Source organism: Ursus maritimus, unplaced genomic scaffold, assembly GCF_017311325.1.
Source record: "Ursus maritimus isolate PB19 unplaced genomic scaffold, ASM1731132v1 scaffold_16, whole genome shotgun sequence".
NCBI lineage: Eukaryota > Metazoa > Chordata > Mammalia > Carnivora > Ursidae > Ursus > Ursus maritimus.
In genome coordinates this window covers 4,996,904-5,024,322 of record NW_024424008.1, presented here as the reverse complement: position 1 = coordinate 5,024,322, position 27,419 = coordinate 4,996,904, and the positions used below count along the sequence as shown (strand labels likewise).

General features: G+C 39.5%; 1 protein-coding gene across 5 annotated transcripts in view; it reads left to right on the top strand.

Annotated features, from left to right (window-relative positions):
- DENND5A (DENN domain containing 5A) overlaps nucleotides 1-27,419 on the top strand; it is a 101,190-nt gene that overhangs the window by 24,341 nt on the left and 49,430 nt on the right. For all 5 annotated transcript variants that reach the window (XM_040630769.1, XM_040630767.1, XM_040630765.1 and 2 more), the window contains exons 2-5: nucleotides 12,819-12,890; nucleotides 13,654-13,763; nucleotides 15,613-16,270; nucleotides 24,133-24,320. In XM_040630769.1, the coding sequence (XP_040486703.1) occupies nucleotides 12,819-12,890; nucleotides 13,654-13,763; nucleotides 15,613-16,270; nucleotides 24,133-24,320 (1,028 nt within the window). The remainder of the gene's footprint in view (nucleotides 1-12,818; nucleotides 12,891-13,653; nucleotides 13,764-15,612; nucleotides 16,271-24,132; nucleotides 24,321-27,419) is intronic.

Here is a 27,419-nt window from a genome sequence, read left to right as displayed (position 1 = left end):
TTTTGGCGGGGGGGACTCCTGGGTGGCTCAGTCAGTTAAGTGTCTGCCTTCAGCTCAGGTCATGATCCTGGGATCCTGGAAACAAGTCCCACATTGAGCTCCTTGCTTCTCGGGGAGGCTGCTTCTCTCTCTGCCTGCTGCTTCCCCTGCTTGTGCTCTCTCACTCTCTGACAAATAAGTAAAATCTTTAAAAAATATATTTTCTTTTTTTAAGTAGGCTCCCTGCCCAATGTGGGGCTTGAACTTATGACCCTGGGACCAAGAGGTGCATGCTGTGCCGACCAAACCAGCCAGGCACCCCAAGAAAATCTGTTTCTTTGCTTCTTTTAATGTTCTGTTTTAAATTTTTTTGTGCAATTTTTCTTATATGTAATCTTGTTTTTTGAGGTAGGTAGGATATAAGTTAAAAAAACACTATTTCTCTTCAGTATTTTATAAGCTCTATAGAATAATGTGTTAAGTTTCATCTGGAGTCACATTCACTAGGCTTTTAAAGTGCTTTAACTGTGTCTCTATTTCCTTTTTTTAAATTCCTACTTGATGATATTGAATCAGGAGAACTGTTACTCTCCTTCATTACTCTCTATATTTCTTCTCTGAGATTTACAACATCTGAAAGATTCGTGTGTGCGCGTGCACGCGCATGTGTTTAAGTATGAGTCTTGCTGGGGCGCCTGGGTGGCACAGTGGTTAAGTGTCTGCCTTCGGCTCAGGGCGTGATCCCGGCGTTCTGGGATTGAGCCCCACATCAGGCTCCTCCACTGTGAGCCTGCTTCTTCCTCTCCCACTCCCCCTGCTTGTGTTCCCTCTCTCGCTGGCTGTCTCTATCTCTGTCGAATAAATAAATTAAAAAAAAAAAAAAGTATGAGTCTTGCAATTTGTTCTTTGGGTGGGACTTAATATGGATACTATTAAAGAAGTGGTTTATGGAAGTTTGGGGTTGATAAATCTCTGAGAATCTGATAGAAGCTGCAGATTCTTGCCCTAGCTCCATCAGCCTGGGTTGTTTGATGTCTTGGCTTGTTAAGCCTAGTGCGCATTGCACACCTTGGGATGTCCCTTTACCTTATCTTGGAGTTACCCTTTGCCACTCTCTTGTGATGGATCCAGTTTCCTGCATCCCATATGTACATCGTTCCTGGTTAATCTCTAGTTTTGGCAGAGCACCTTTTTAATTTCCACAAGCTTGTTGTTGTCTTTTAATTTTATTTATTTTTTTAATTTAATTTTTTTTAAGATTTTATTTATTCATTTGACAGAGAGAGAGAGACAGCCAGTGAGGGAGGGAACACAAGCAGGGGGAGGAGTGGGAGAGGAAGAAGCAGGCTCCCAGCGGAAGAGCCTGACGTGGGGCTCAATCCCAGAACTCCAGGATCATGCCCTGAGCCGAAGGCAGACGCTTAATGACTGAGCCACCCAGGCGCCCCTGTCTTTTAATTTTAAGCAGTCTTATTGAGATATAGTTTATATACCATAAAATTACTCAATATCCCCCCATTGCAGGCAGCCACAAATGTACTTCCTGTCTGTATGGATTTGCTTATTCTGGACATTTTATTTAAATGGGATATAATTTTTAAAACCTTTTCAGTAAACTTCTTATTTTAGAATAGTTTTTTTTTTTTTTTTGAAAGGAAGACTTCAGAAATAAATGCCATTCTCATCATAATATATTAAGAATACATGCATATTGGGTGCCTGGGTGGCTCAGTGGGTTGAAAGTCCAACTCTTGATTTCGGTTCAGGTCATGATCTCAGGGTCATGAGATTGAGCCCCACACTGGGCTCCATGCTCAGCAGGGAGTATGCCTGAGATTCTCTCCCTCTACTCCTTCCCCCCACCCCCTGCCACCACTCCCTTTCTCTATCTTTTTCTAAAATAAATAAATAAATCTTAAAAAAAAGAATACATGCATATTTTCAACATGACCTCACTGTTGATGTTAATCTTGATCACCTGGTAGTGTTTGTCAGGTTTCTCCAATATAAAGTTACTCTTTTTTCCTATGAGCAGCCCATGCTTACGGGGCAGGGAGTTACTTTCCGCCTCTTGGAGAGTCTAGTATCTGTATAAGTTACTTGGCGTTCCTCTGCCCAGGAAATTTGTCTATTCTCCCCCTGTTTATTTAATCATTTATTTATATTAGTATGGCCTCATGGATATTTATTTTATACTTTGGATTATAATTCAGTGTATTTATTTTGTTGTTCAAGTTATTCTAGCTTTGGCCATTGGGAGATCTTTTAGTTGGCCCCTGTGTCTCTTTGGTGCGCCCCTGTAATCATAGGTTTTTGAGTACTTCCTTACTTTTTGGCACTGCAAAATACTCCAGGCTCCTCCTGTGTATGCCCTGTTCCAATTAAAGAACCAGCCATTTCTCTAAGCAGTCCTGATTCTTTTTATTTGTGGAAACCAGGATCTGGGTGCTAGCCATGCTGTCACTGGGGTCTTGTTGCTTCTAGGCCCTAGGATAGTACTTTTTGAAGCTCTTTTTTCTGCATAATTTTCTGTTTCCTCAGAGTTGCATTGGCAAGAGGTGTCTTTCATTAATCTTAGAGCCTTTTCCCAAGTGTCTCGTGATCTCCGGCTGTCAGTTTACACTTAAGAATGATGCATCAAGAAGCTGATTGGAAGCTCGATGTTCGTGGGGGGAAGGTTGGTTTCTGAGAGTTTCACTGGCTGTATAGTTTCTTCCCTGTAGTGTGAAGATCTGTAGGTCTTTTTTCTTGGGCTGGTCAGATTCATAGAAAACATAGAAAACATTCCTCTAAATCTCTGCCTCAAGGGCATAATCCTAGCTGCCAAGTTTGTAAGAGCCAAGTAGTAGAAGAGCACTGGGAATCTCAACATTCAGTATGTAAAATTTTTCATATTTTTCTATTTTTAGAATGATACCCTTGCTCTCAGCTGTGCCTGTGGCTTCTCAGCTGTTGATGCTTGATACCTCAACTATAATCCCAAGTATAGATATATCCATTCTTTTTAAAAATTATTTTATTCTTCAATTGAGATATAATTGACATATGGTGTTTTAGGTGTACAATATAATGATTTGATATATATATCTATATATATATATATATATATTGCAAATGATGATCACAGTAAGTTTGGTTAATATCCATCACCACATAGTGACAGTTCTTTTTTCTTGTGATGAGAACTTTTAAGATCTACTCTCTCAGCAACTTTCAAATACACAGTAGAGTATTACTGACTATAGTCACCATGCTGTACATTATTTTATAAAGTTTGTACCTTTTGACCACTGTCACCTATTTCACCACCTAACTCATTCTTTTATTTATACCTTATAAAGAATAAACTTCCAGGGACACCTGGGTGGCTCAGAGGGTTAAGTGTTCGCCTTTGGCTCAGGTCGTGATCCCAGGGTCCTGGGCTGGAGCCGCGCATCAGGCTCCCTGCTCAGCGGGGACACTGCTTCTCCCTCTTCCTCTGCCTCTCCTCCTGTTTGTGCTCTCTCTCTGTCTCTCTCATTTGCTTACTCTCAAATAAATAAAATCTTAAAAAAAAAATAACTTCCAGTTTTCTTCTGGCATGTTGGAGGCTGCACAGAGTGGGAAGAGTATGGGGATGGGGTGGGGTCTAGCTGGTTCTTTCATTTTAAAATTTTAAAAAATTCAATTTAAAAAAATTGAGATATAATTCATGTAACATAAATGAACCATTTTAAAGTGTGCACTTCATTGGTTTTTAGTTTATTCACTGTGTTGTGCAGCCATCACCATTATCTGGTTGCAGAACATTTCTATCATCCCAAACAGAAACTGCATACCTATTAGCAGTTAGTCCCCCGGCAACCGCTTTCTGTTTCTATGAATATGCCTATTCTGGATATTTCATATAAATGGAGTAATACAACATGTAGCCTTTTGTGTCTGGCTTCTTTCACTTAGCATAATGTTCAAGGTTCATTTGTGTTGTAGCGTGTAACAGTACTCCGTTCCTTTTTATGGCTGAATAATGTTCCATTGTATAGTTTGACAGCAGTTTATCTTTTCATGAGCTGATGCCACCTGGTTCTTCAATAGACTTTCAACCATTCCTTCTGTTTTTAGTCCCATCTTTATGCCTACTTCCAGAAGTGCCTGATGCCACAAGTTCCTGAGCTTTTTGGAGGTTATATTATATCTTAGCTTTCTTTAGTCTGCTGTCAGGAGCCGCTCATCCATCTGCTTCACTTTCATTCTGTGGCTATGCTCCCCTGACCCCCACCCCTCTACTGTTGTTTTTATGAAGTTTTGGGGACAGAAGCAGCAGAGGGAGAGCTAATGCATGCTTTCTGCTCACTATTTATTTTATTTTTTATTTTTAAAAAAGATTTTATTTATGCGAGAGAGAGCACAAGCAGGGGGAGCAGCAGAGGGAGAGGGAGAAGCAGGCTCACTGCTGAGCAGGAACCCTGACTTGGGGCTGGATCCCAGGATGCTGGGATCATGACCTGAGCCGAAGGCAGATACTTAACCAACTGAGCCACCCAGGCGCCCTTTCTGCTCACAATTTAAAAGGCACAATTTCCATGCCAGGTCAGATTTGAGGCCCAACAGTTATTAAGTCATGAAATGATCAAGCTGGAAAAACCTTTATAAACTAGCAACTAGACCTCTACTTCTTAATCTTTTAGGTGAGGAAAGTGAGACCCACAAGACCCAATAAATTGTTTAGGTCACACAACTAGCGAGTAGCCAAGGTAGGACCTTAGCTCTGTCTCCTACCTTCTAGGTTAGTTGCTTACTGTTAATTTAGGCTGATTGTTTTAAAATTTGATACTGAGGAGAGCATGAAAATTGCTCATATTTGTCCTCTGCTGTTTCTTACTTAGAGGTCCCGGTCCACTGAGTTTGTCTAAGTCCATTTTTCTGGAGGGGCTAGCTTTTAGAGAAAAGTGCTTATGTACAAATATAACCTCTGGGAGTCCTTACTCTATTAGTAATTCAGCGCAGTGTGTACTGTATGTAATTCAGTACAGTATGTGTGTATCCAACTCACAGGACAGTGTGTGTTAGACTGGTCTGAAAGACCATGAACTTGACTGCTTGTTGCTTCCCATACTAAACAGAGCAAATTATGTAAGTTCGAGATGTTGTGTCCTGCCAGAGTTTTTGGCTGGGCTAAAAGGGAAGCAGTGTCTCCGCTTGGTATCTTGCTACCAAAGTTCTGTCCGAGCTGTTGTTTGGAGCAGTCCTGTCTGGATGGGTTCTCAAACCCTAGACTCCTGTTAAAACTGGGTACATAAGAAGTTCAGTCATTTTAGAAATACTAGATGGAGGAGTTGGACTAGGTGTGGAGCAGCCTGGAAGATGTCAAGCAGGAGGCAAACATCAGTAAAAGTAATGGCTGTATACCTAAATCTAAAGTTATCTGACAAAGAAAACATGTTGAGAAAGAAAGTGAACAGATCTGCCTCAAGGGGAAAACAAAGAGGTAACAGATGGTTTCTGTTGCTTTCATTGAAAAACCTGGTGAGCAGCTTTTCTGGGTGAGTGCCTTAGATAGAAGAGGCCTTGTGGTGTGTCCAGAGTGGGGGGCAGCTCACTCCCTGCGTTCTGGGTTTTTGTGAGTGGCTGACTCCTGAGACCATGTCAGCTGGTTGCTGCGGGGCAAGGTACAGCCTGTCTCTTCAAAGAGCAGGTACCCTCTCTGTGCCTCAGGACCTGTAAATTTACCTCAATTTCATAAGAAGAGGTGAGGGAGAGCGATGAGTAGAGGATAGTGTTAGATGGTTTTCGGTAGCTACCAAAACTCAGCTAGTCTTACTGTGTTTTTAAGCCGTCCCCATTTAAAACTGCTGATAGTAATGAAATAGTCACCTAAAACGAGTAGCAAAGTTAATTTTTGTTTAGTTAGAAATTTGCATTCCTTCTCTTTTTACACTGTGCCTCATCAGTCAGAGATGGCAGGAGATGGTCTCTGATTTATTCAAGAGTTCAGAAAATTATCTGAAAGACAAGGAGGATTGAAATAACTGAGGCAGCAGGTGAGTTGGCGAAACACAAGCTGATTTTCAACATGCACCAGACAGAAGTATGAGTTGGTAGTAATACTATTTTGGTGGGCATTCTGTTTTTGGAATGTTTATAACAGGAAAAATACAGTGACATGACATCTGTTAGTGCAGAAAGTAAGCTGATCATAGCATGAGTGGCCCTGAAATGATCACCAGTGTCACCAGCAGGATCAATTTTAGGATATCCCAGCATGCCAATATGGAAATGATGACATAATAACCTGGTTGTATCTGTTCCCAGAGGAAGAAAATTCTATCACTCTTGCTGTAGATAATGTGAATCGGACTCTATAAGATTGGTGTGGATATGGTGAGGTGAGGCAGCCCATGTGACCATAATGTTTTGGCCCCGGATTGAGGGATAGTTCAGCTGCCTTTGAAGAGTTGGGTCCAAGGTATAACTTTGGTTGTTTGAATGTTTTTTTTTAAGGATTTTATTTATTTATTTGACAGAGAGAGAGAGAGGCAGCAAGAGAGGGAACACAAGCAGGGGGAGTGGGAGAGGAAGAAGCAGGCTCCCAGCGGAGGAGCCTGATGTGGGGCTCTATCCCAGAACGCCGGGATCACGCCCTGAGCTGAAGGCAGACGCTTAACGACTGAGCCACCTAGGCGCCTCTGGTTGTTTGAATCGTATTGCCTAAAGCCTCTGCTTTAAAACCTTGACAGGTTGTTAAAAACATTAAAAATTTTTTAATTAGAAAATATACTTTTTAAAAACATTAAACTTTTTATTTGAGGTGATTTCAGATTCATATGCAGTTGTAGGAAATAATACAGAAATGACTCTACCCTTTCCCCAGTGGTGGTAACATCTTGCAAAGCTATTGGATGCTCTTACAACCAGGATGTTGACATTAATACACTCAAGAAACAGAATAGTTCCATCACCACAAGGATTTTTGGGCATTGCCCTTTTATAGAACCCTCCTCCTCCCCATCTGTGACCTCTGGCAACCACTAGTGTGTTCTTCATTTCTAAAAGTTAGTAATTTCAAGAATGTTGTATAAATGAGCTCATATAGGATGTAAGTTATTGGGATGGGCTTTTCTCACTTGTGTAGTACAGGTCTGCAAGCAATGAATTATCTTAGTTTTGTTTTACTTGAAAATATTTTTATTTTGCCTTCGTTTTTGAAGGATTTTTTTTTCTGCTTATAGAATTCTGGGTTTTGTTTGTTTGGTTCAGTACTTGTATGGTGTTGTTCCATGTCTTCTAATCTCTGCTGTTTCTGGTAAGAAAGTAATGATAATTTCAATCATTTATTTTCCTTAGTGTATCATGTTTCTTTGTTTCCTTTTGAGATTTTTCTCTTTTTTTTCCTTTCTTTAAAAGTTTGACTGTGATGTATACTTTTTTATCTTCTTGGTGTGTATCCTGCTTAGAATCCACTGAGCTTTTTGAATCTGTAAATTTATGTCTTTTACCAAATTTGGGAAAATTTTGATCATTATTTCTTCAATTAAAAAAAATTTTTTTTTAGGGGCGCCTGGGTGGCACAGCGGTTAAGCGTCTGCCTTCGGCTCAGGGCGTGATCCCGGCGTTCTGGGATCGAGCCCCACATCAGGCTCCTCTGCTGTGAGCCTGCTTCTTCCTCTCCCACTCCCCCTGCTTGTGTTCCCTCTCTCGCTGGCTGTCTCTATCCTGTCGAATAAATAAATAAAATCTTTAAAAAAAAAAAATTTTTTTTTTTTAACCTGATTTGCTGTCCTTTTCTTCCAGGGCTCCAATTATATGTGTATTAGACTTGTTGCTCCACAGATCACTCCCACACTCTCCTTTCTCTCCCTAATTTTTTTTCTCTCTGTTCTTCAGATTGGATACTTTTTGTTGATCTCTTTATTTTTTTTATAATTTTTTTTAAAGTAGGCTCTATGCCCAGTGTGGGAATTGAACTCATGACCCTGAGATAAAGAGTCACATGCTCTACCAAGAAAGCCACCCAGGTACCACTGTTGATCTCTTTTTAAGTTCACTAACTCCTCTGCATTTCCAATCCGCTGTTAAGCCCATCCTCTGAATTATAGAGTCTGTTTTGCTTTGTGATCTACTATTTTTTCATTCATTATGATCACAGCTGATTTCTTTCTTTCTTTTTTTTTTTTAAAGTTTTATTAATGTAAGCAATCTCCACTCCCAGTGTGGGGCTCTAACTCACAGCCCCAAGATCAAGAGTCACAAACTCTATTGACTGAGCCAGCTAGCTGTTTTAAAATCTTTGCTAACCCTAGTATTTGATTCAAGTCAGGGTTGGTTTCTGTTGATTGAGTCTTCTCTGGAGAACAGAGTATGTTTTCCTGTTCCTTTATATGGCAGAAAGTTTTGTTGGGTTGTGTCCTTGATATTGAGTATGACATGTTGGAGACACTCTGGATTCTTTTTTTTTTAACCTTCCTCTAAAGAACATTGAGTTTTGTTTGTTTTGTTAAACTCTGTTCCCCTGCAGTGAATGGCAGTTTAAATCTCAGTTCTGTTCTTTTAGCCCTAACTTGGTTGCTTGAGGTCTGTTCCGTGCATGCATACATTAGGGATTAGCCAGCAATTTGGGCAGAATTTATGCAGAGTTTGAGGCACCTCCTTCTCTCCCTCACTTCTCTGTTGTGGTTGCCTTAAAGTCTGTTCTTTGGTTTGTGAAGCTAGTAAGACTATGGGTTTTTATCTCAATTTCAGCCATCTTTCATGACACAGACTGGGACCTGTCTGGCCAAAAGCTGTAACAAGAGACACTTGGGTGGTGTCATTACCTTTTTCCAAGTTTTGACCATCTCTCTTCCATCATAATCTGCTTGCCTTTTGTTCCTTAGTAACTTCAGGTAGTTTTTTATATTCTGGCAGAACCTCCATCATGCTTGATATAAATTCTTCTTCTTTTTTTTTTCTTTTTTAAGATTTTATTTCATTTGACCTAGAGAGAGACAGCACAAGCAGGGGTAGCAGCAGGCAGAGGGCAAGGGAGAAGCAGGCTCACCTCTGAGCAGAGAGCCCGATATGAGACTCAGTCCCCAGGACCCTGGGATCATGACCTGAGCTGAAGGCAGACGCTTGACTGACTGAGCCACCCAGGCTCCTCCTCCCCCTCCGACTGAGCCACCCAGGCGCCCTAGATATAAATTATTCTGTTGACCAAGTTAGTTTTTTTCATTTGTAGTTTCACAGATGTTTGTATTATCCTTCCCATCTCTTCTAAGAGACCAGATATAAAAATGCCCTTAGCTCTTGCTCTTTTTTCTCTTTTTTTCCCAAACTTCAAGTTTTATGTAAAGCTTCTTAAGTGTATGTCCACTCTGATTACTGATAGGTTTAGAAATTGAAATACTTTAATTTGGTATATCTAATCCAGAATGGAGGTATCACAGATGTGTCCCATAAACACTTTCCTAGGAAGTGATGGTTACTTTTATTTTGCTTGAATCTAAGCTCATGCTATGTTCTGGAGAAGCTCTTTGTAATTTGATGTAAACCAGGTGGGAATTTGACTGTATTGGGTCTTTTTCACATAGCTGTTTGGGACATGCCTTTTTGTACCTGTGCTACCATTTCAAAACTATCACTGTTTCCCACAGATGTAATACTTTTATTATAAATGTGTAACTTTGAGATTTTGGTGAGTGAGCATGAGTGGGGCCGGGAGGGGGGGGAGACAAAGGGAGAGGGAGAGAGACTCTCAAGCTGACTCCCCTCTCAGTGCGGAACCTGTGTGGGACTTGATCTCAAAACCCTGAGATCATGACCTAAGCCGAAATCAAGAGTTGGATGCTTAACCAACTGAGCCACTCAGGCGCCCCTTGGTGAACATTTTCTGATGACCTTTCAGACAACTTCAAATACAAGTTTGAGGATAAGATTTTTTTTTCTTTTTTAACTCATTCACATATGTGTGTATGTTTAGAGAAGTTTGCATCCATAGGCTTCTCATGATAAAAAAAGAGAAAATAATGTTATCATCATCAATCCAGAAAGCAGTTATTTAGTAGTGCATATGTTTTATTCTAGATTGTATGTAAACCTACTTATTTAGGTTAATCTGTAAGTGGTCAAATGTTTCCTGCCCAAAATAAGAGAAACATTTGGAGCTGTGGCTTCTGACTTTTTTTGGGTCATGGAACCCTTTGAGAATCTGATGAAAATTGTGTTTTCTCTTTAGAAAAATGCACATATTTTCATACAAAATTTTGTAAATCATTTCAGAGAGTTTGAAGCTTCTCAGTTGTAAGCATCCTTTATTTAGGATTATTCGAATCAAGCTAGTACCAACAGGCTAATAGCAATACAAACGTCAGTTTGTTTCTGGCTTGGTCAAAGCAGAACAAGTAAACAAAGAACCTGTTAGAAGTCCTTGTAAGGCGTGCAGGCTTAAAAAAAAAATCTGTTATGATTTATCTGAATTGTACTTCCCCAGGGACAGATTCACAAAGATAGACCGACACCTAGTTGACTAATTTTTAAGTTGCTGTTAGAAATGAGCCTTAGTTCTGGTATCCAGACCTGACATTTATGGACTCTGTGTGTGTTAGGCAAATAAGTAGTTACTGTTTCCAGGACAATAGGACAGTTGTGGTTGCAATGTCTTATTCCTAATATCGTTTGAATTTCCGAAGGTCTAACTAATTGGAGATTTAAGGGATCTGTGACATATGTACAGGTTTCATGAGGTGGGTCTGTGTAGATGTTCCTGAGGCATTAAGTCTTTACAGCTTCTTCTCAAAACTTATCCCTCAGTAAATGATGAAAGACTGAGTTGTTTTAGGAAAAATATCTTAGGTTTGTGAATCCCCTTCCTCTGTGACTTTTCTGACACTATAGGTGCTGTAATGAACATGATTTGGCCTCAGGGTTCTCATTCCTCTTTATACACCCCCTTTCCCCTTGCAGTGAAGATACTAGGCACCTGATACTGGTCTAGTCTAATACACAGAAGGACTTAGGTCTAAGGTTGGCAGTCTCAATGGTGCCTTTACTGACTCTTTAATAAGAACCTGACTCGTTAACAAGAGATCTTTACTTAGCTTGTTTGAAGAAGGGGCAGGAGGTGAAGAGGTGTTGTGGAGGATAGAGGATCTAAAGACACTTCTTGTGATTCATAACCTCCCCCTACTCTTTGTCTATACTCCAAGTCAGTTCATCATTTTCACCTCTGGCTTCATCTCACTGGTTGTTTAAAATAGTCTGTTCCATCCTTTGAATGCTCATCATGTCTTGGGGTCACCTCATAACCATCTTAAAAAAGTATCTTTCTATAAAGGCTTTCATCAAGGACAGTGGAAACTGCCCTGATTCCTGTTTCTGTTCAAATATTTTGTGGTTTTTAGCGAGGGGATTTTCTGGCCTAGTAAGGAAGAAATGAGCAAACTGACAACTAAAAGTGAAGAAGCTTAGGACGAAGACATAGTTATCTTCTCAGAACTGAATGCAGTTTAAATATATATTCTGAGAATCTCAGACTGTAGACAAGATCATTATGTCAGCCGCGTGCTGTTTAATTTTTTTTGTGCAGTAAGTGCAGTCTTGCCGTGGGTGGGCTCTTCGCAGGTGTTTTTGAAGGCTTGAGACTAGCCGTACATAGCCGGAGGGGCTTTATTGCTCCCACTGTTACAGCTGTCTGCTGATTTTGTGAAGATTACCAAATGTATTTTGAGAGATGAAATTTGCTGGAAAAGAGTTTCAGAAAACTCAGTTTGGTGGGAGGATCAGGAAATGAGAGGAATTGAAATTGTGTTACTAGCTCTACTAACAGAAGGAAAGTTGAGTCTTGTCAGAAGTTGAAAATTATGAATAAGTGAGCTTCTGATGATGAAGATGGACAAAACCTGAAAGTGGAAGTGAACATTTTAGTTATAAATGATAACTTTCTGACTGGAATCATTGTTGATTTCTGGAACAAGTACCTTAGAATTACTGTAAACTCTTTAGAAACCTAAGATGCCTCCGGGATGATTTAGAGTGAACTCTGCAACTTTAGGTTTATCCCAATCCTTTGTTGGAAGAATGCATCTTCCTTAATCATCAGCTCCTTTGGGTTCCAGACCAACTCAGAAAAACTATAGTTAGAACAGAATTTACATTATCAACGAGAACATGTGAGCAGGATCCTGTGCAAGTGTGCTCTGAATGGTTGGACCACACAGACTCTAAAGCTCTGGAGCCTCCCAGATAGTAACCTCCCTGTGAAGTGGCTATTTGTGTCTCTTCTTTTTTCTTATACATTTGGGAGTAAGGTCCTGAGGTGTTCATTCTGTTCATCTCTATCCCCTCAGTGCCTGAGGCCCTTGTATGACATGGTTACTCAATAAATAGGTATCAAATTCAATCAAATTATTTTTGATCATGTTTTCCACATATTTTTCCATGACTCCTACTAAATTTATTTGTTTGAAATATTTAGGTACATTTAATTTGTCCCCTATTCCCTAAGCCCTTAGGAAAAGTAGTATTTGAAGCAGGATACTTTTGGATAAAGTACCAGTGACTTTATAGTAATTTGGTATCTGTTGAGCTCTTCATCTCATTATGCTGTTTTTGTAATGTTTTTTTCAAACTGTGAATTGTGTTAGTAGGTCCGCAATTAGCATATTTGGTTTTAATGTTATAGAGTAGAAATTATGAAAGAGTATCACACAGAGTAAGGGTAAGTATTATTTTGTGAAATTTGTTTTAGGCAAATTTATATGTACACATCATGTATGTATTTATTGCTTCATGATGTAACATTTGTTTCATACCGGAGTCATGGTCAAAAAAGTTTGAATAATATTGCTTTATTGTAATACTCTGTTATTTCATTTATCATATAGCATTATGCCAGTACATACAGGCTTCTAAAGCCAGGGATGGTGCCAGCCCTTTCATTTCCAGTACGACTGAAGGTAAAAACAAAACAAAATTGAGAACACCCACAGCTTTCTGGTGGCTTTTACATGTGTCTACAGTGGTATTTTGCACCTTTGACCTTCTAACTTTCTTGTGTGTTTTTTTGACCAGTAGGTTTTTCATATTTGTGTTCCTCTAGGTGGTGGGTTCTGTGGTTCTTCGTCTTTTCACTTTAATGTTCTTTATTTCAGTATATTCTGATGTTTTATAGGGGGAAAGGGGAAACAAAGTAGAATTTTAGAAATTTCAAATGATTCTGAATTGATAAAATATCTCATTAGATTTATCCTGAAATCTGCTTTTTTAATGTTCTTGAATCTTTTAGTCCCTTCGTGTTTTTTCAGAGATCATAGAAATGCATACTTTATTTTGAATTTAAAATCATTTATGCTTCTATGATATCGGTTGACTTTAAGCAAACTAAATGTGGTTTACAGGAAGAAAAAAGATGGTTATAATCCTTTGTCATTCCTTGTGCTTTTTCTACTCTCCCAAGAAGATTAACCATTGGATTTGTAGTAATAACTCACTTTCAAGAAAAGAAAAGCTAGCTAGTGGTGTCCACTATTAACCATGCTAAACCTTTTCAGCTTCTTTACTTACCTAGTAACTTTAATACCTTTCCTCTTCTTAGATGGTTGGCATACTAACCCCTTTGCCTTTACTTCTGTACCTTGCTGGACTACCAACCTCACACAATCATAACTGTGATTTTGAGGGACTTTGTCGAGATGATTTGCTTCATTCTTTTTCTTGCAGGAGAAAATTTTGAGCAGACACCACTGAGACGAACATTCAAGTCTAAGGTCCTTGCCCGATACCCTGAGAACGTAGAATGGAATCCCTTTGACCAGGATGCAGTGGGAATGGTCAGTATTTGTTAGCTCCAAGTATGAAATAATTTACAAACTAATTTACAGTAGAATTATGAGTCTAGACTGTGGTAGCAGCAGTTCCACCAACTACCAGTAACTTTTGAAGAAGGGATTATGTGCATATTTTTCATGATTCTGCGTTTTGATCAACATATCAAATACACTGAAAATCACCACGTTTCTGTTTTGTCAGACAAATGCATAGTAATGGTTCAGTGAACTTTGAGGTACTGAGCTAGCTATTGGTTGCTTATAGTACTGAGATTACATGATGAGTCTGATTTAAAGGAGTTTTCTCTCAATCTTGGTTGTGTATATCTGGGTGATGTGGCAGGAATGGGTATTTTGTTTCATCCTAATTTTAGATAGGACAGCATTTGTTTTTGTTTTTGTTTTTAATTGAGCGAGGGAGAGAGCGAGCACAAGCTGGGGAGAAGGGCTTAGGGAAAGAGAGAAGCAGACTCTCTGCTGAGTGTGGAGCCCAGCTTGGGGCTCAGTCCAGGACCCTGAGATCATGACCTGAGCCAAAGTCAGATTGCCTCACTGACTGAGCCACCCAGACGTCCCAGGACAGCATTTTAAATCTCACGTAGAATACTACTATGAATAATCTAACCTTTATTGAGTATTCACCTTGTGCTAGGCATTATGATAAGCATTTTACATGAGTTAATTCATTTAATCTTCACAGTACCTCTTATGTAGATGATATTAAGTAAACACGCACACACATCTTATACATGAGGAAACTAAGATCCAAAGAGGTTAAGTAACGTGTTCAGGGTCACATGGCTAAGAAGCGCTTGAGCTGTAATTTGAACACTGTAGCATAGTCTGGTTCCAGTGCTGTGCTCTTAATCCCATCTTTGTACGGCCTGTATTAATTTTCAGTAGCTTCCTATACTTTTTGGAGGATGATCTTGTTTGATGCATGTAATAACCCTGTGAAGTAGGCAGAGTAAATTGTATTATCTTCATTTCACAGATGAGAAAACTGAGTCTTAGTCTCAAGTTTTTTTGACTCCTAGTCCAGTGCTTATTTCATTTTAACGTGCTGTATTCTAGAAACACCTAGGTTTTGGGAAGTCACGTCCAAAGGTAATGGATATAACGTAATGTAGGTCCTTTTATTTGTTAACCCAGGCCGCTGGTAGATCTTTTGTAGCCGGGGTATGTAGGACGGGGACGGGGACTGACTGATGTAGGTCGGTTTGGTTAGCTGTCCACGTTTCTTTATACAACCCATCTGAGCTGAAGTGAAACAAGTGCGTCTTTATCCTTATTATGTCATCTCCTTTATGTGAAATGCTCCCTTTTTGTTTATGAAAAGAGAAGGCTCTCTTGATGACAGAATTTTCTGAGCTGATAGAGTCTCAAACTTTATTTTTAGGTACGAAGTTGTATCTGTCTATAGGTATATCTCTAGCGTCATTTCCCAGTAAGCGCCATCATGCTTAATCACCTACCTAAGTTCTCCAAGCTCTCTCTTACCTCATCTTTGTGCATTTTCTTCCTGTCCCTGAAATACCTGCTTTCCCTTGTCTACCTGACGAATTCTAATATAACCTCATCTATGAAGCCTTTTCTGATGTTCCTGGGCTGGGTTGTCTGTTCTTTGTTGCCTTAACACTTTGTTTTTGGGTAACCCTGGTAACTGCATTATAATTTTATTTACTCGTATGTCTTAGAACGGGAGATTTTTAGGACAGGTATTTTGCTGTGTTGATCTCAATATCCCAAACACCTAGCATGGTAGGTACTCTGGAATAAATAGTGATGGTATTCTGAAAAGAGGAGCAGCAGTGAGTGTTCTCACCACTTGTTTCCTTATTGTCTTTTGCAGCTATGCATGCCCAAAGGGCTAGCATTCAAGACCCAGGCTGATCCCAGGGAGCCCCAGTTCCATGCCTTTATCATCACAAGGGAGGATGGCTCTCGGACATTTGGGTTTGCCCTCACGTTTTATGAGGAGGTGACTAGCAAGCAGATCTGCAGTGCAATGCAGACCCTCTACCACATGCATAATGCTGAGTGTGATGTCCTACATTCTCCCTCTGTTGATGGCCGAGACCACAGTGGCATGGAGGATGGTGAAGGCACTCCTGGGACCAAGCTTCAGCGCTTCAACTCCTATGACATTAGCCGGGACACGCTCTACGTCTCTAAGTGCATCTGCCTCATCACACCCATGTCCTTCATGAAAGCATGTCGGAGTGTGCTGGAACAGCTTCACCAGGCAGTCACTTCACCTCAGCCCCCTCCACTGCCCCTTGAGAGCTACATATACAATGTACTCTATGAGGTGCCACTCCCACCTCCTGGCCGGTCCTTGAAGTTTTCTGGGGTCTATGGGCCAATAATCTGCCAGAGACCAAGTACCAACGAGCTTCCTTTATTTGACTTCCCTGTCAAAGAGGTCTTTGAACTGCTTGGGGTGGAAAATGTGTTTCAGCTTTTTACTTGTGCCCTTCTGGAGTTTCAGATCCTTCTCTACTCACAGCGTAAGTCAGTGCTTACTGGAGCTTTCTCCCTGCATAGGGCTTCCCTTCTTTCCATATCGAATGCAGTGGAACTGACTGAAAAGGTGAAGGGCTGTTACAATTTGAGCAAAACTCAGATCTTTTGCAGGTAGGTGGTAGATGGCAAACTGATGGAGCACAGGAGGGTCACAGTTTCTACTTGGCTATCATCATGGCCTTTTGCTGGGCGCTTCAGCCTGGGAGGGGATCCTTTCTGACATCCCTTCTAACTGTGCTGAAAAGAGGGGTAGGAAACGATGGTTCTGGAAAGCTGACTTTCCATCATTGTGCAGTACTTTTGCCCCTTCAGCCTGACAGTAAAAGTGAGGGTTCACAAACGATGATCATTCGTATAGCTGAAAGAGTGTGTTTGAGAAAATGAGGATGTATTGCTTCTTTCTGCTGTTTGTTATAACTGAATTGTTTTTTATAAATTAGAGGTGAACTGAATGTGAGCATCAGGTTTGGACAAAATAGTAAAGTCGATCAGAAGGAAACAGATGTTTATTAAATGAACCAGAAAAAGAACATAAAATTTATTCATTCAGTACCTATTTATTGAGACCCTGCCATGTGCCAGGCATTGTTTCAGGGACTAGAGATACAGTGGTGGACAAAACAGGTAAAAATCCTTCCTGTAATGGAGCTGATATTTTAGTGGGGAAGGAGGGGATGATTAAATAAATAAATAAAGTTCATAGTGTGTAAAGTGGTAATAAGATCTGTGGAGAAAAATAGGGAAGAGGATGGTATTTGGGGAAGGGAAATTCTAGTTTTTTTTTAAGATTTTTTAAAATTTTATTTATTTGAGAGAGAGAGAGGGAGCACCAGCGGGGAGGAGGGGTAGAGGGAGAGGGAGAGGGAGAAGCAGACTCCCCACTGAGTGGGGAGCCCAATGCAGGGCTCAATCCCAGGACCCTGGGATCATGCTTTGAGCCAAAGGCAGACGCTTAACTAATTGAGCCACCCAGGCGCCCCTCCAATTTTTAATAGAGTGATTAGTTTAAGCCCTCTCTGAGCAACCCTTGTTAATATCTATAGGAAAAGTATTCTAGGCAAAGGGCATAGCACATATAAAGGTTTTGAGACAAGAATGTGCTTGTTATGTTCAAGAACAGTTGAGAAAACTGAGTGGATGGTACGGAGTGAGAAAGCAGGAATATAGAAGCAGATGTTGTTAAACTTAACAGGAGCTTAAATTTTACTATTGTAGACCACTGTAAGGACTTTGTTACTCTGAGATGCATAGTCATTGTAGGTTTTAAGTTTTTTGACTTTTTATTTTGAAGTAGTTTCCAGCTTATGGAAGAGTTGCAAGAAGCATTGAAAGAACTTTTGTGTGCTCTCCCACAATTCACCAATTATTAACATTTGGCCACATTTGTCTTATCATTCTCTCTCTCTGTGTGAACATAACTGAACCGTTGAGAATCATTGCAGATGCCATGTCCCTTGACTTCTAAATGTGTCAGCTTTTATTTCATAAGAGCAAGGACATTTTCTTACATAACCATAGTATGATTATCAAATTTAAGAAATGTAATTCATTGTTATATCGTATTCAGGTTTCACCATTGTCCCAAAAATGTCTACTTTGATAAGTTTTTTTTTTAATTCCTGATCTGGGCTCTCGTCTAGTAACATGACTTGCTTCTACTTGTTACTTCTTCATGTCTTTCATGACATGGACATTTTTGAAGAGTGCAGGCAAGGCATTTTGTAGCGTGTCCCTCAGTTTGGGTTTGTCTGATGTTTCCTCAGGGTTAGATTTGGATTATAAATTTTTGGCTATAATACACAGAAGTGATGTTGTGAGTCTCTCAGTGCATTGTATCAGGAGGCACATAATGTGTATTTTTATCATGACAGGACGCACTTGATGTCAGTTTGCCCATCTTTGGTAATGTTAATTTGATCACTTGGTTAAGATTATGTCTGCCAAATTTCTTAAATGGAAAGTTATCCTCCTTCCCTTTGTAATTAGTAAGTAATTTGTGGGGAGTTACTTTGGAACTCTGTAAATATATTGTTCCTCTTTGAAGTTTTCCCAGTAGATTTAACATCCATTGATGAGTCTGGTCTGAATTAGGTAGGACCATTATGGTCACAAAATGGTGATTTTTCTAGCTCCATATTTATTTATTTATTTATTTATTTATTTATTTATTTATATTTTTTTCATTTATTTTTTAGAAGATTCATTTATTTATTCAAGAGAGAGAGAGCACGCAAGCAGGAGGGGCAGAGGGAGAGGGAGAGAGAATCTCAAGCAAACTCCATGCCAAGTGTGGAGCCTGTCACGGGCTCAGTCTAATGACCCTGAGATTACAAACTGAGCCGAAACAAGAGTCGGGTGCTTAACCAGCTGTGTGACCCAGGCGCCCCTCCATCTATGTTTATTAATTGTCATTGTACTATAAGGAGTAACGTTCATTTTTCCTTGTTTGTTTATTACTATATGGACTCACAGATTTTTATTTTGTTCAGTACGTTAGGTACCTGTAATGCAGTGGGGATGACGTAGACATGGGAAAAGGAGGGTTAAAACCAGAAGTATGATAGGTGACATTTTTCCTTCAGGATTCCTTCTTAAATTTCCCAGAATATGCGTTATTGTATCAGTAATATGAATTTTAAGAGGTGATTGAGAAGATTTGTGTATAGAATCAAGTGGAACTCAGGACCTAACGCCATGTTTCTAGCATGGTTAGGAAAAAGATTTTTCCAAAAAAATTCCTGGATATTGTTGAGCGTGGCTGAAGGTAAAATGGAGTAGCCTTTTATTGGATGTAGGCTGTGCTCTCTGTTAATAGTGTCGTTTAAACAGTTCAGGTGGCTTTTCTTGAAATAGGTTTTGCCTCAGGTGGATGAAGAAGGTGGCCTTCCCAAAAACATTGTATTTTTGCTTAAAACATGACTGTATAGTCACTAGTCTTTTGATGAAGGGTCTAGTCTAGGTATTTCCTTTGATTATGGGTCTGCTAATCAGATGTCTGCATTGTTTTTCTTATATAAACAACACCCATAATGCATTCACTAGGTTTTCCAGATACATTTTGTTTTTTAAAGGGGAGTGAGAACTTAACAAACCTTGCAAAAGAACCAGAATGGAGACTACCTATAGATTTTTGTGGTTTTCCCTGTTTTTTTTTTTTTTTTGCACTTAATTGCCTCATGATATACTTAATTCAGTTATACTATTTTTTAGCCACTTTGCATTACTCAGTCTATTTATTTTAATTTAATTTAATTTTTTTTGAGAGAGAGAGTGTATGCATACTTGAGGGGTGAGGGGCAGAGGGTGAAGGAGGGAGAGAATCCTAAGCAGCTTCCACACCCAGCAGGGAGACTGACATGGGCTCCATCTCACGAACCTGAGATTGTGACCTGAGCCAAAATCAAGAGCTGGAGGCTTAACCAACTGAGCCACCCAGGCGTCTCTACTCAGTCTTTTTTTTTTTAAGATTTATTTTACTTTGGGGAGAGGGCAGAGAGAGATGGAGACAAATCCTTAGGCAGGCTCCCTGACTTGGGGCTCAATCCCAGGACCCTGATATCATGACCTGAGTTGAAATCACGAGTTGGATGCTTAACTGACTGAGCTATCCAGGCACCCCAAAAATAAGTTTTTAAAAAAGCAAATAAATAATGTGTCAACAAACAAGGTAGAGAAAGTTGAAAGTTTCCCTTTTTTACCTAGAATCCTACTCCTCAGAAGTAATCTCTTAATTTTTTTAGTGCCCCCTCTCAAATATTTTTGAACAATGAAATATTTTCATGTGAAGTGTTGAGTACATATGTGTTAATTGTATTATTCTTTAAAGTATACATGTACATTATGATACATGTATGGTATATTAAAATTAATGTTAAAATTTAATATACCATATGTATATGTTTTAAATATGGTATATTAAAACTTAGGAAAAAAGCCTTTCAATCATATGGTAGGAATTTTAACACGTTACAAAAGGGTGTATCGTGAAGTGTAAAAGACTTCCACCTCTGGCCCCTGGTTCTCCTTCAGGGAGATTACCGTTTTCCTGTTTCCTTCCAGACATAGTCGTGCATATACAACATACATACTTTTTAGAAACAACACAAATGGGAGCATGCTAATCATTGTTTTGCACTTTCTTTCATTTAATAATGTATCTTGGAGATAGTGAGACATAGAGATTAGGTTGTTTCCTAAGAACAACGAGTACATGAGAAACATCCTTATTCATAAAGTTTTCACAGAAGTGTGAGTATGCAAGGACCGTTCGTGATTCAGTTTCCAGTGCATGGAACTGGCCCCGTAGTTTGTTTAAGGGTGGGTTATCTGTAGAGTGGTCCCAAAGCTGTTGTCTTCCTCTGCACAGAGACAAGCCATGAAAACATGCTGATTCCTCCCACCCTCCCTCCCTCCCCACTCAGCAGCGGTGGTTGTGATCCCACTGTGTTTTGCATTATTTCCTTTTGTTAAAAGTAATCGCTCGTTAAACATTATGGGGATTTAAGAGAACATAGTTGCCTAGAGCCTTAGTATCTCCAGTTGATTTTGGTCGTTTGAAATGCCTTGGGTGTACGTGACCTTCAGCTGCTTCCTGGTTATTGATTTCGCCTTCTTGGAATGATGAGCACAGACACAGGCAATGGCAGAGGAGGTACTGATTTTATCATTTGTGCTGGTGTACAGAAATGGGTTTTGTGCTGTTACTTACAGCTCCTGGAGGTCAGCATCCTAGCGTGGGTACCACAGATTACTGGATCCCTGAGGCATTGTTTGTTAGGCCATGCAGGCCATCCTTCAAGGTGGGATGTCGCTTTTTTTAAATGTAAAAATGTAGAGAAAAAGAAACCTACAACTCAGACCAGAAAGGCCATGCAATTCCAACTCTCTGGTGTCTGTAAAACTAAACCACATAAATGGAAATCGGCTTAGCCTTGAGAGAGGAGATTATCTCTGACCTCCAAAAGTGTTTTGTTTCTAAGAATCCCATAATTTCAAGTGCATCACAAGGAATTCTTCAGAGATCTCAATCTGAGGCAAATAAAGTTATCCACTCTTAAGAAACAAGTGGGCTGAGTTTTAGATACTAAACTAGACTAGATTTTTTCCTGAAAAGTAGGGGAAAACCAGAACCAGATTTCTGTGCTATTGGAAAACCTGCTTTGATGGAGTAGGGAAAGCCTTTTCCTTCAGACTGTAGCGTGCTCTGTTCTATGTTGTAGAATGGTTGTTCCCAGACACTGCAGCTAGGTACTGGAAGTAGTAGTCCAGCACCAGGAAGTCTCATGACAAAGGCGTTTTTGGGACTTCTTTACTCAAACTGTCTGTTGGCCTTCTGTGAAATGTTACTGTCCCTGAGCAGACATGCCAGGAATGCCAGCCGAATAAAGCACCTGCTTTATTGACTTTGGGCAAAGGAAGGAGGAAGTCTTTTGGTTTTCTCGTGATTGAAAAGGCCTCTGGTACTCCTGCCTGCCTCCCCCCCTTTAAATCCAGCAGCGGGGTGTGCGTGTGTGTGTGTGTGTGTGTGTAGGTGTGTGTACACACTGAAGATGGGGATGGATATTTTGGTGTAATATTTATTCAAAATATCATGTCCCAGTGTTGGGACATAGAAAGACTACACCTTTAGCTTTACATATCCCTTGAAGGTTTTCTCCCATGCTTTTGCATTCTTTTGATTCATCTTAATTTTGAATTTTAAAATAAATTCTTAAGATGACTGAGATTCTCAAGATTATTGCTCTTGAGTAGATTATTTGCAGACATTCATATGTAGAAAAATAGAAGAATTAAAGTCTAATCTGGAGAATCATTAGAATTTTTCTTTTTTTCTTTTTTAAAGGTTTTATTTATTTGAGAGGCAGAGAGAGCACACGTGTGAGTGGGGGGAGGGAGACTGCGAGAATCTCAAGCAGATTCCCTGCTAAGTGGAGCCTGATGCAAGGTTCCGTTTCACTAGGGGCCTGATCTCAAGATCCTGAGATCATGACCTGAGCTGAAATCAAGAGCTGGCTGCTTAACTGACTCAGCCTCCCGGGTTAGAATTCTTCTTAATAATGGTTGTTGGAATGTCATCGAGCAGAAGAATTTCAGCAGAAAGATTAAAAAGCAAAGTCGTGTGGGCATCCCACGGAATTGAGGTATCACAGAAGAGGCTGAAGGCGGAGCTTGCAATGGCATACATTTTGTTCGTCGTTTACTTTCATGTGGGACTAAATACTTTTTCTGAAATTATTTATGTATATAAAACCTAACTCCAAAGATTGCTTTTCTTTTTTTTTTTTTTGTAATTTGGGAAATGTTTTTGTTGTTGCTTGAGTGATGGTTGAGAATCTTCACTACATAGTTTTTAATGTAGGAATGACGTTGCTTTGTGTAGGCACAATGAAAAATGAGATAGACTCTCTCCTTGAACTCTTATTAGTTTGCCTTGATCTTTAGTGAATATGAGAAGCTCATATTCTTTTGTCCTTCTGCTAAACCAGTTTTTTGTTTGTTTGTTTTAATTGATGATCAATCTCAGAGTTCACTTTTAGGCATTAATTGGTCATATCACTTATCTGTCACGTTCCTTAGTTTCCTCAAAGAAGCATATGAGGCATTTTCCTGTAGTGCCCTTAAAATCAAGTTTGAGATGATGGAGTTTTAGTCATTAATTTCTATATATTTTCCTTATTCTTTGCTTAGCCAGTAGTAAGGTAGGCAACTTTCAAAGCATGATTAGTGAGCAAATATGGGATACTTTGCTAAACTTCTACCTAGTTGATACATATCAGTTTTTGCTCACTTTTTTACTCAACCTTCATCATTGTGGGGAAACCTTTCTGTTACTTATAACTCCTTTTTGAACCAAGCTATTATTTGTTTAAATGATGGGGTGGATTTTTAGTACGTGAAACCACTTTAACCCTTATGAGAAAGCTCATTTGAAATCAGCCATTCCAGAGGATATTAGTCATATGATTTTAAAATTTATGTGCCTTTGTCCTTAAATGCCTGAAACCATTATACCATTTGTGAATAGTAATTTTTTTTTTGTAAATAGTAACTTTTAAAATTTTACTTTTAACCAGTCCATTTTATTGGCTTTGCCAATGTATTTATTACTTTTTTTTTAACTATAAAATGGGTCTAGAAATTGTGTTCTAAAAGTAAAGCTAAACTTTGAACACAAAGCCTTCCCTTCCAGACTAAGATCTCTGACCTAAAATAAGAGTTTTGAAGCATGAAAGTCAATCTTAGTCTTTCAAATTCTCAGGAAGCTTTTTATTCAAGTATTAAAGTAACACATTTGTGCTGTTCTCATTGAGGAAAAGTTCCAGGTGGAGGACAGACTTGACTGGTGGAAAACCAGCTCTGCATGCTTTGTGGTTCTTTGGTCTTGATCTTGAAGGCAGAGCTCCTGTTAGTTCCTAATAGAATGCTGATATATCTGAGTGGTAGAAGAGCTTCCATGCTGAATGAAGACCCAGGCCACTGTTCCTTTTGTTGTTGTTGTTGTGGTTCCCCAACCCCTTTCTACTTCAGAGAAGCTACTTAACATTCTGTTTAGTATTTGGAGCAAGGTGCCATTTAGGATTTCTACTATATTTCCATAGTAAATTTTATTACCAGCAAGAACATGTATGTGGGTATATTTCAGCTTGTGGTCCACTGAGGTCTCAGGGTTGTCTTTCTGATACCCATAAGGGAATCACATTCTGAGCATACCCTTGCTGAGGTTTATTCTGAGCCTTTCTAAATGTGAAATTGTATTGAAGGTTTTAACTTACTATTTGACAAGCAAGTGCTTTGTTTTTGACTGGTTTGTATGTGTTTTTTTGTTTTGTTTTGTTTTTTAACCTAGATTACCAGAGATTGATGACTGTGGCGGAGACAATTACAGCTCTCATGTTTCCTTTCCAGTGGCAGCATGTCTATGTCCCTATTCTCCCGGCTTCTCTCCTACATTTCTTAGATGCTCCTGTTCCATACCTGATGGGCTTGCATTCCAATGGCCTGGATGACCGGTCAAAGCTGGAGCTGCCTCAAGAGGTGAGAGGAATGTGGAGCTTGGGCGCTGGCGCCCCTGGCCCCAGTCTGGGATTGGAAAGAGAATGGCTTTGGGATGAGGCTAGGGTGGTGTCACAAAGTTTATTTTCTTTTATTTTGAGGAACATAAATAACTTTCCAGGAAAAAATGTAAAAACAATGAACATTTAGCTTAGTTTAAGTCATTGCGGGAACATTTGTCATCTCTATTATCTGACATTGCATACATTGTAACATCTGTGTTTATACTATCGTGAATTTCCTTTTCCATATGCAGTTTTTCAAGCATTGTATTTTACGTACTCTTCAAGACATTTATTAGGAGATCTTTTTAGGGGCACTTGAGTGGCTCTGTTGGTTAGGTCTCCAACTTTTGATTTCAGCTCAGGTCTTGATCTCAGGGTCCTGAGTTCAAGCCCCTGCATTGGACTCTGTGCTGGGCATGGAGCCTACTTAAAAAGAAAGAAAGAGAGAGAGAGAAAGAAAGAGAGAGAGAGAGAGAGAAAGAAAGAAAGAAAGAAAGAAAGAGAAAGAAAGAAAGAAAGAAAGAAAGAAAAAGAAAAAATCGTTTCATTCTGTAAAACTCGAAATACACACAAAAGAGTAGCATAATGAATTCCTGTGTTCTCAGCACCCATCTTCAACAGTTATCATACATGTTAAATTGAATTTTACTTTTATACCTCCTACCCCCTGTTATTTTAAGGAAATCCCACATAACATAATTTCATAATCACTTCATTACTCAGACCAAGTATTAATAAATCTGTGGGTTTCTTTTATAGGCCAAGTGTATCTGTAAACGTTGACCTGATCATAGTGATTTTTGTGGTGCTGAGCCAGCTGAAAATTTTCCTTGTTCAAGATAAGGAAGACCTTGAGAGAATGCTTTTCCTCTTTTGCTGTGAAGATGGCCTGCTCCTCTTTCCTCTTATTTCATATACCAAAAGAATTGATTAAAAATATATTTATTTATTTCCTGCTTCATTCTAAAGCAGATTTAAAGCACGATTAAAATAAGATTATTTTTTATTTTTCTAGAATTACTCAAAGAACCGGTCTACCTTTTTATCTCATTTTGTGGCTGGTATGAAACCACTTGGGAGAAGGGGTTTTCATATTCTGAATTTCTTAGTCATTAGAAATTCAGAACAAGATTTTGGAGTATACGTACACTGGTGTTACATGGCTCTGTTTCCTCCCTCCACCAAAGTGTTTTTGGAGGAGATTTTTGCATAACTAATATTAGTAAGGAAACCTCCAAAGAGGAGCGCGGTCTCATGTAATTGGATCTGAGCCTCATATTATTGGGCATGTCTCGGCAGCATCCTCGATGAAACCCTGATTATTCGGTCACACTCGTAATATTTACATTATAGTCAGATGCATCTCTACTTTTTCTTTCTCCTTTGGTTTTAGAAGCAAAATGTCCTCCTTTTAGCTTCTTCCCTGTCTTACCGCTTTTGCTGCTTTGATTTTATAGACCTTTGTGTTGTTTGGAGTGGGACAAGATTGATTAAGGAAGAAGAGATCTAAGTGATGGAGAAAATCATTGAGTTGGGGTATTGGGTTTTTATATATGTTTGTTTTACTGATAAATATACATGAGGAGTACATAGCAAAGTTTGGAAAATGGAAACATGCATATTTAAATTGATACCTCTTCAGAATAAATCTATCATTTTGTAAAGTCAAAACAAGAATAACAACAAAAAATGGGTGAAGGTGGAGAGCTAAAGAGGAATGCTACGTACCAGTGTAGTAAGTAGGTCACCAGGCAAGAAGCCAGTTTTCTCGGTTTTATTTTCATCTTTAGCATCAGCTTGCTTATATTTGGGGCAAGCTCTGTTCCCTGTAGGATCCCTCAGCATCGTTCTTTGGGTGCCTCATGTATGTGGGTGTATGAAGAGGCTGCTAAGAGACCAGCAGTTTTCTCAATGGGGGACTCAGTGAAACTGTTTGAGAAACCAAGGGTTGTTTGAGGAATCCAAAAGTTCACTCTGTCCTGGTTCTTGGGGTCTCCACTTTTATAATATTCTCCATCGTTGCTACATCCTTTGCGTCTCCCTGTGGTCTGCTTGGGAAGGAGAGGTGACAATGAATACCTGTACATACTTAATAAGTGATTCTAGGGTTTCGGAGTCCCACTTCATCCAGACTGTCCTTTTGAAGGTCACATATTTGTGCAGGTTGTTTCATAGCTGGATATTTACCTTGATTTTTAGCAGAGAACCTGTAGAATACCTGAGCCTGTGTCGTCCCTCTGGGGAACTTTAGACTGGGGAGAACTTTTCTCAAGGAATAAAGCGCCCTGAAAGGTATGCATAACGAAAGACTAAAAATATCTCTGAAAGACAACTTTGGGATGTCTCACAAATTTTGTATATATATACTTTTTTTTTTAAGATTTTAGTTTTAGGTACTCTCCATACCGAACATGGGACTCAAGCTTACAACCCCGAAATCAAGGGTCCATGTGCTACCAGTCAAGCCAGCCAGGTGTCCCATAAGTGATACGTGTTTCTAGTAAAAAATTATACCAGTGCACAAAAGCATAAAAATAAAGTAAAAATGACTTCGGATTTTACTACTCAGAGATAACGACTTTTAACATTTTGGTGGACATCCTGTGGTATCTTTACGCTGCTAGAAGGAGGTTTGAGGCAGAACTGGGGAAATTCACCTGGGCCTGCGCAACGGTGCGTCATCAGGCTCATGGGGCAAGCTTGACTTATAAAAGGGACTTTCCCCAGAGGGATGAAGACTGTACATTTCTTAGATCTCTAAATCTGAATTCATCAGTTGCTGCCCCATCTTGGGGCATCAGAAGTCTGTGAAAAAGCCCTTTGTTCCTTTTTATACCAACACACGAGCTCAGCTGTCCCTGAGCAAGGGAAAGTGCTGAGCTGCCTTTGTGAGGCATTCTTTGTCCTGTGCTTCTCTTTTGGGTTTCATTGTGTGAGTCCAGGAAGGGGGCAGTTTGTCCACAGCTATGTCAGGGGAAGCAGGCAGAGGATATTAGAGTAAAGAAGAGGGTGTTACTTCTTTCTTTCTTGGGTCTGTCTGTCTTTCCTACTGTTTTTTCTCCTTTCTCAAGATATT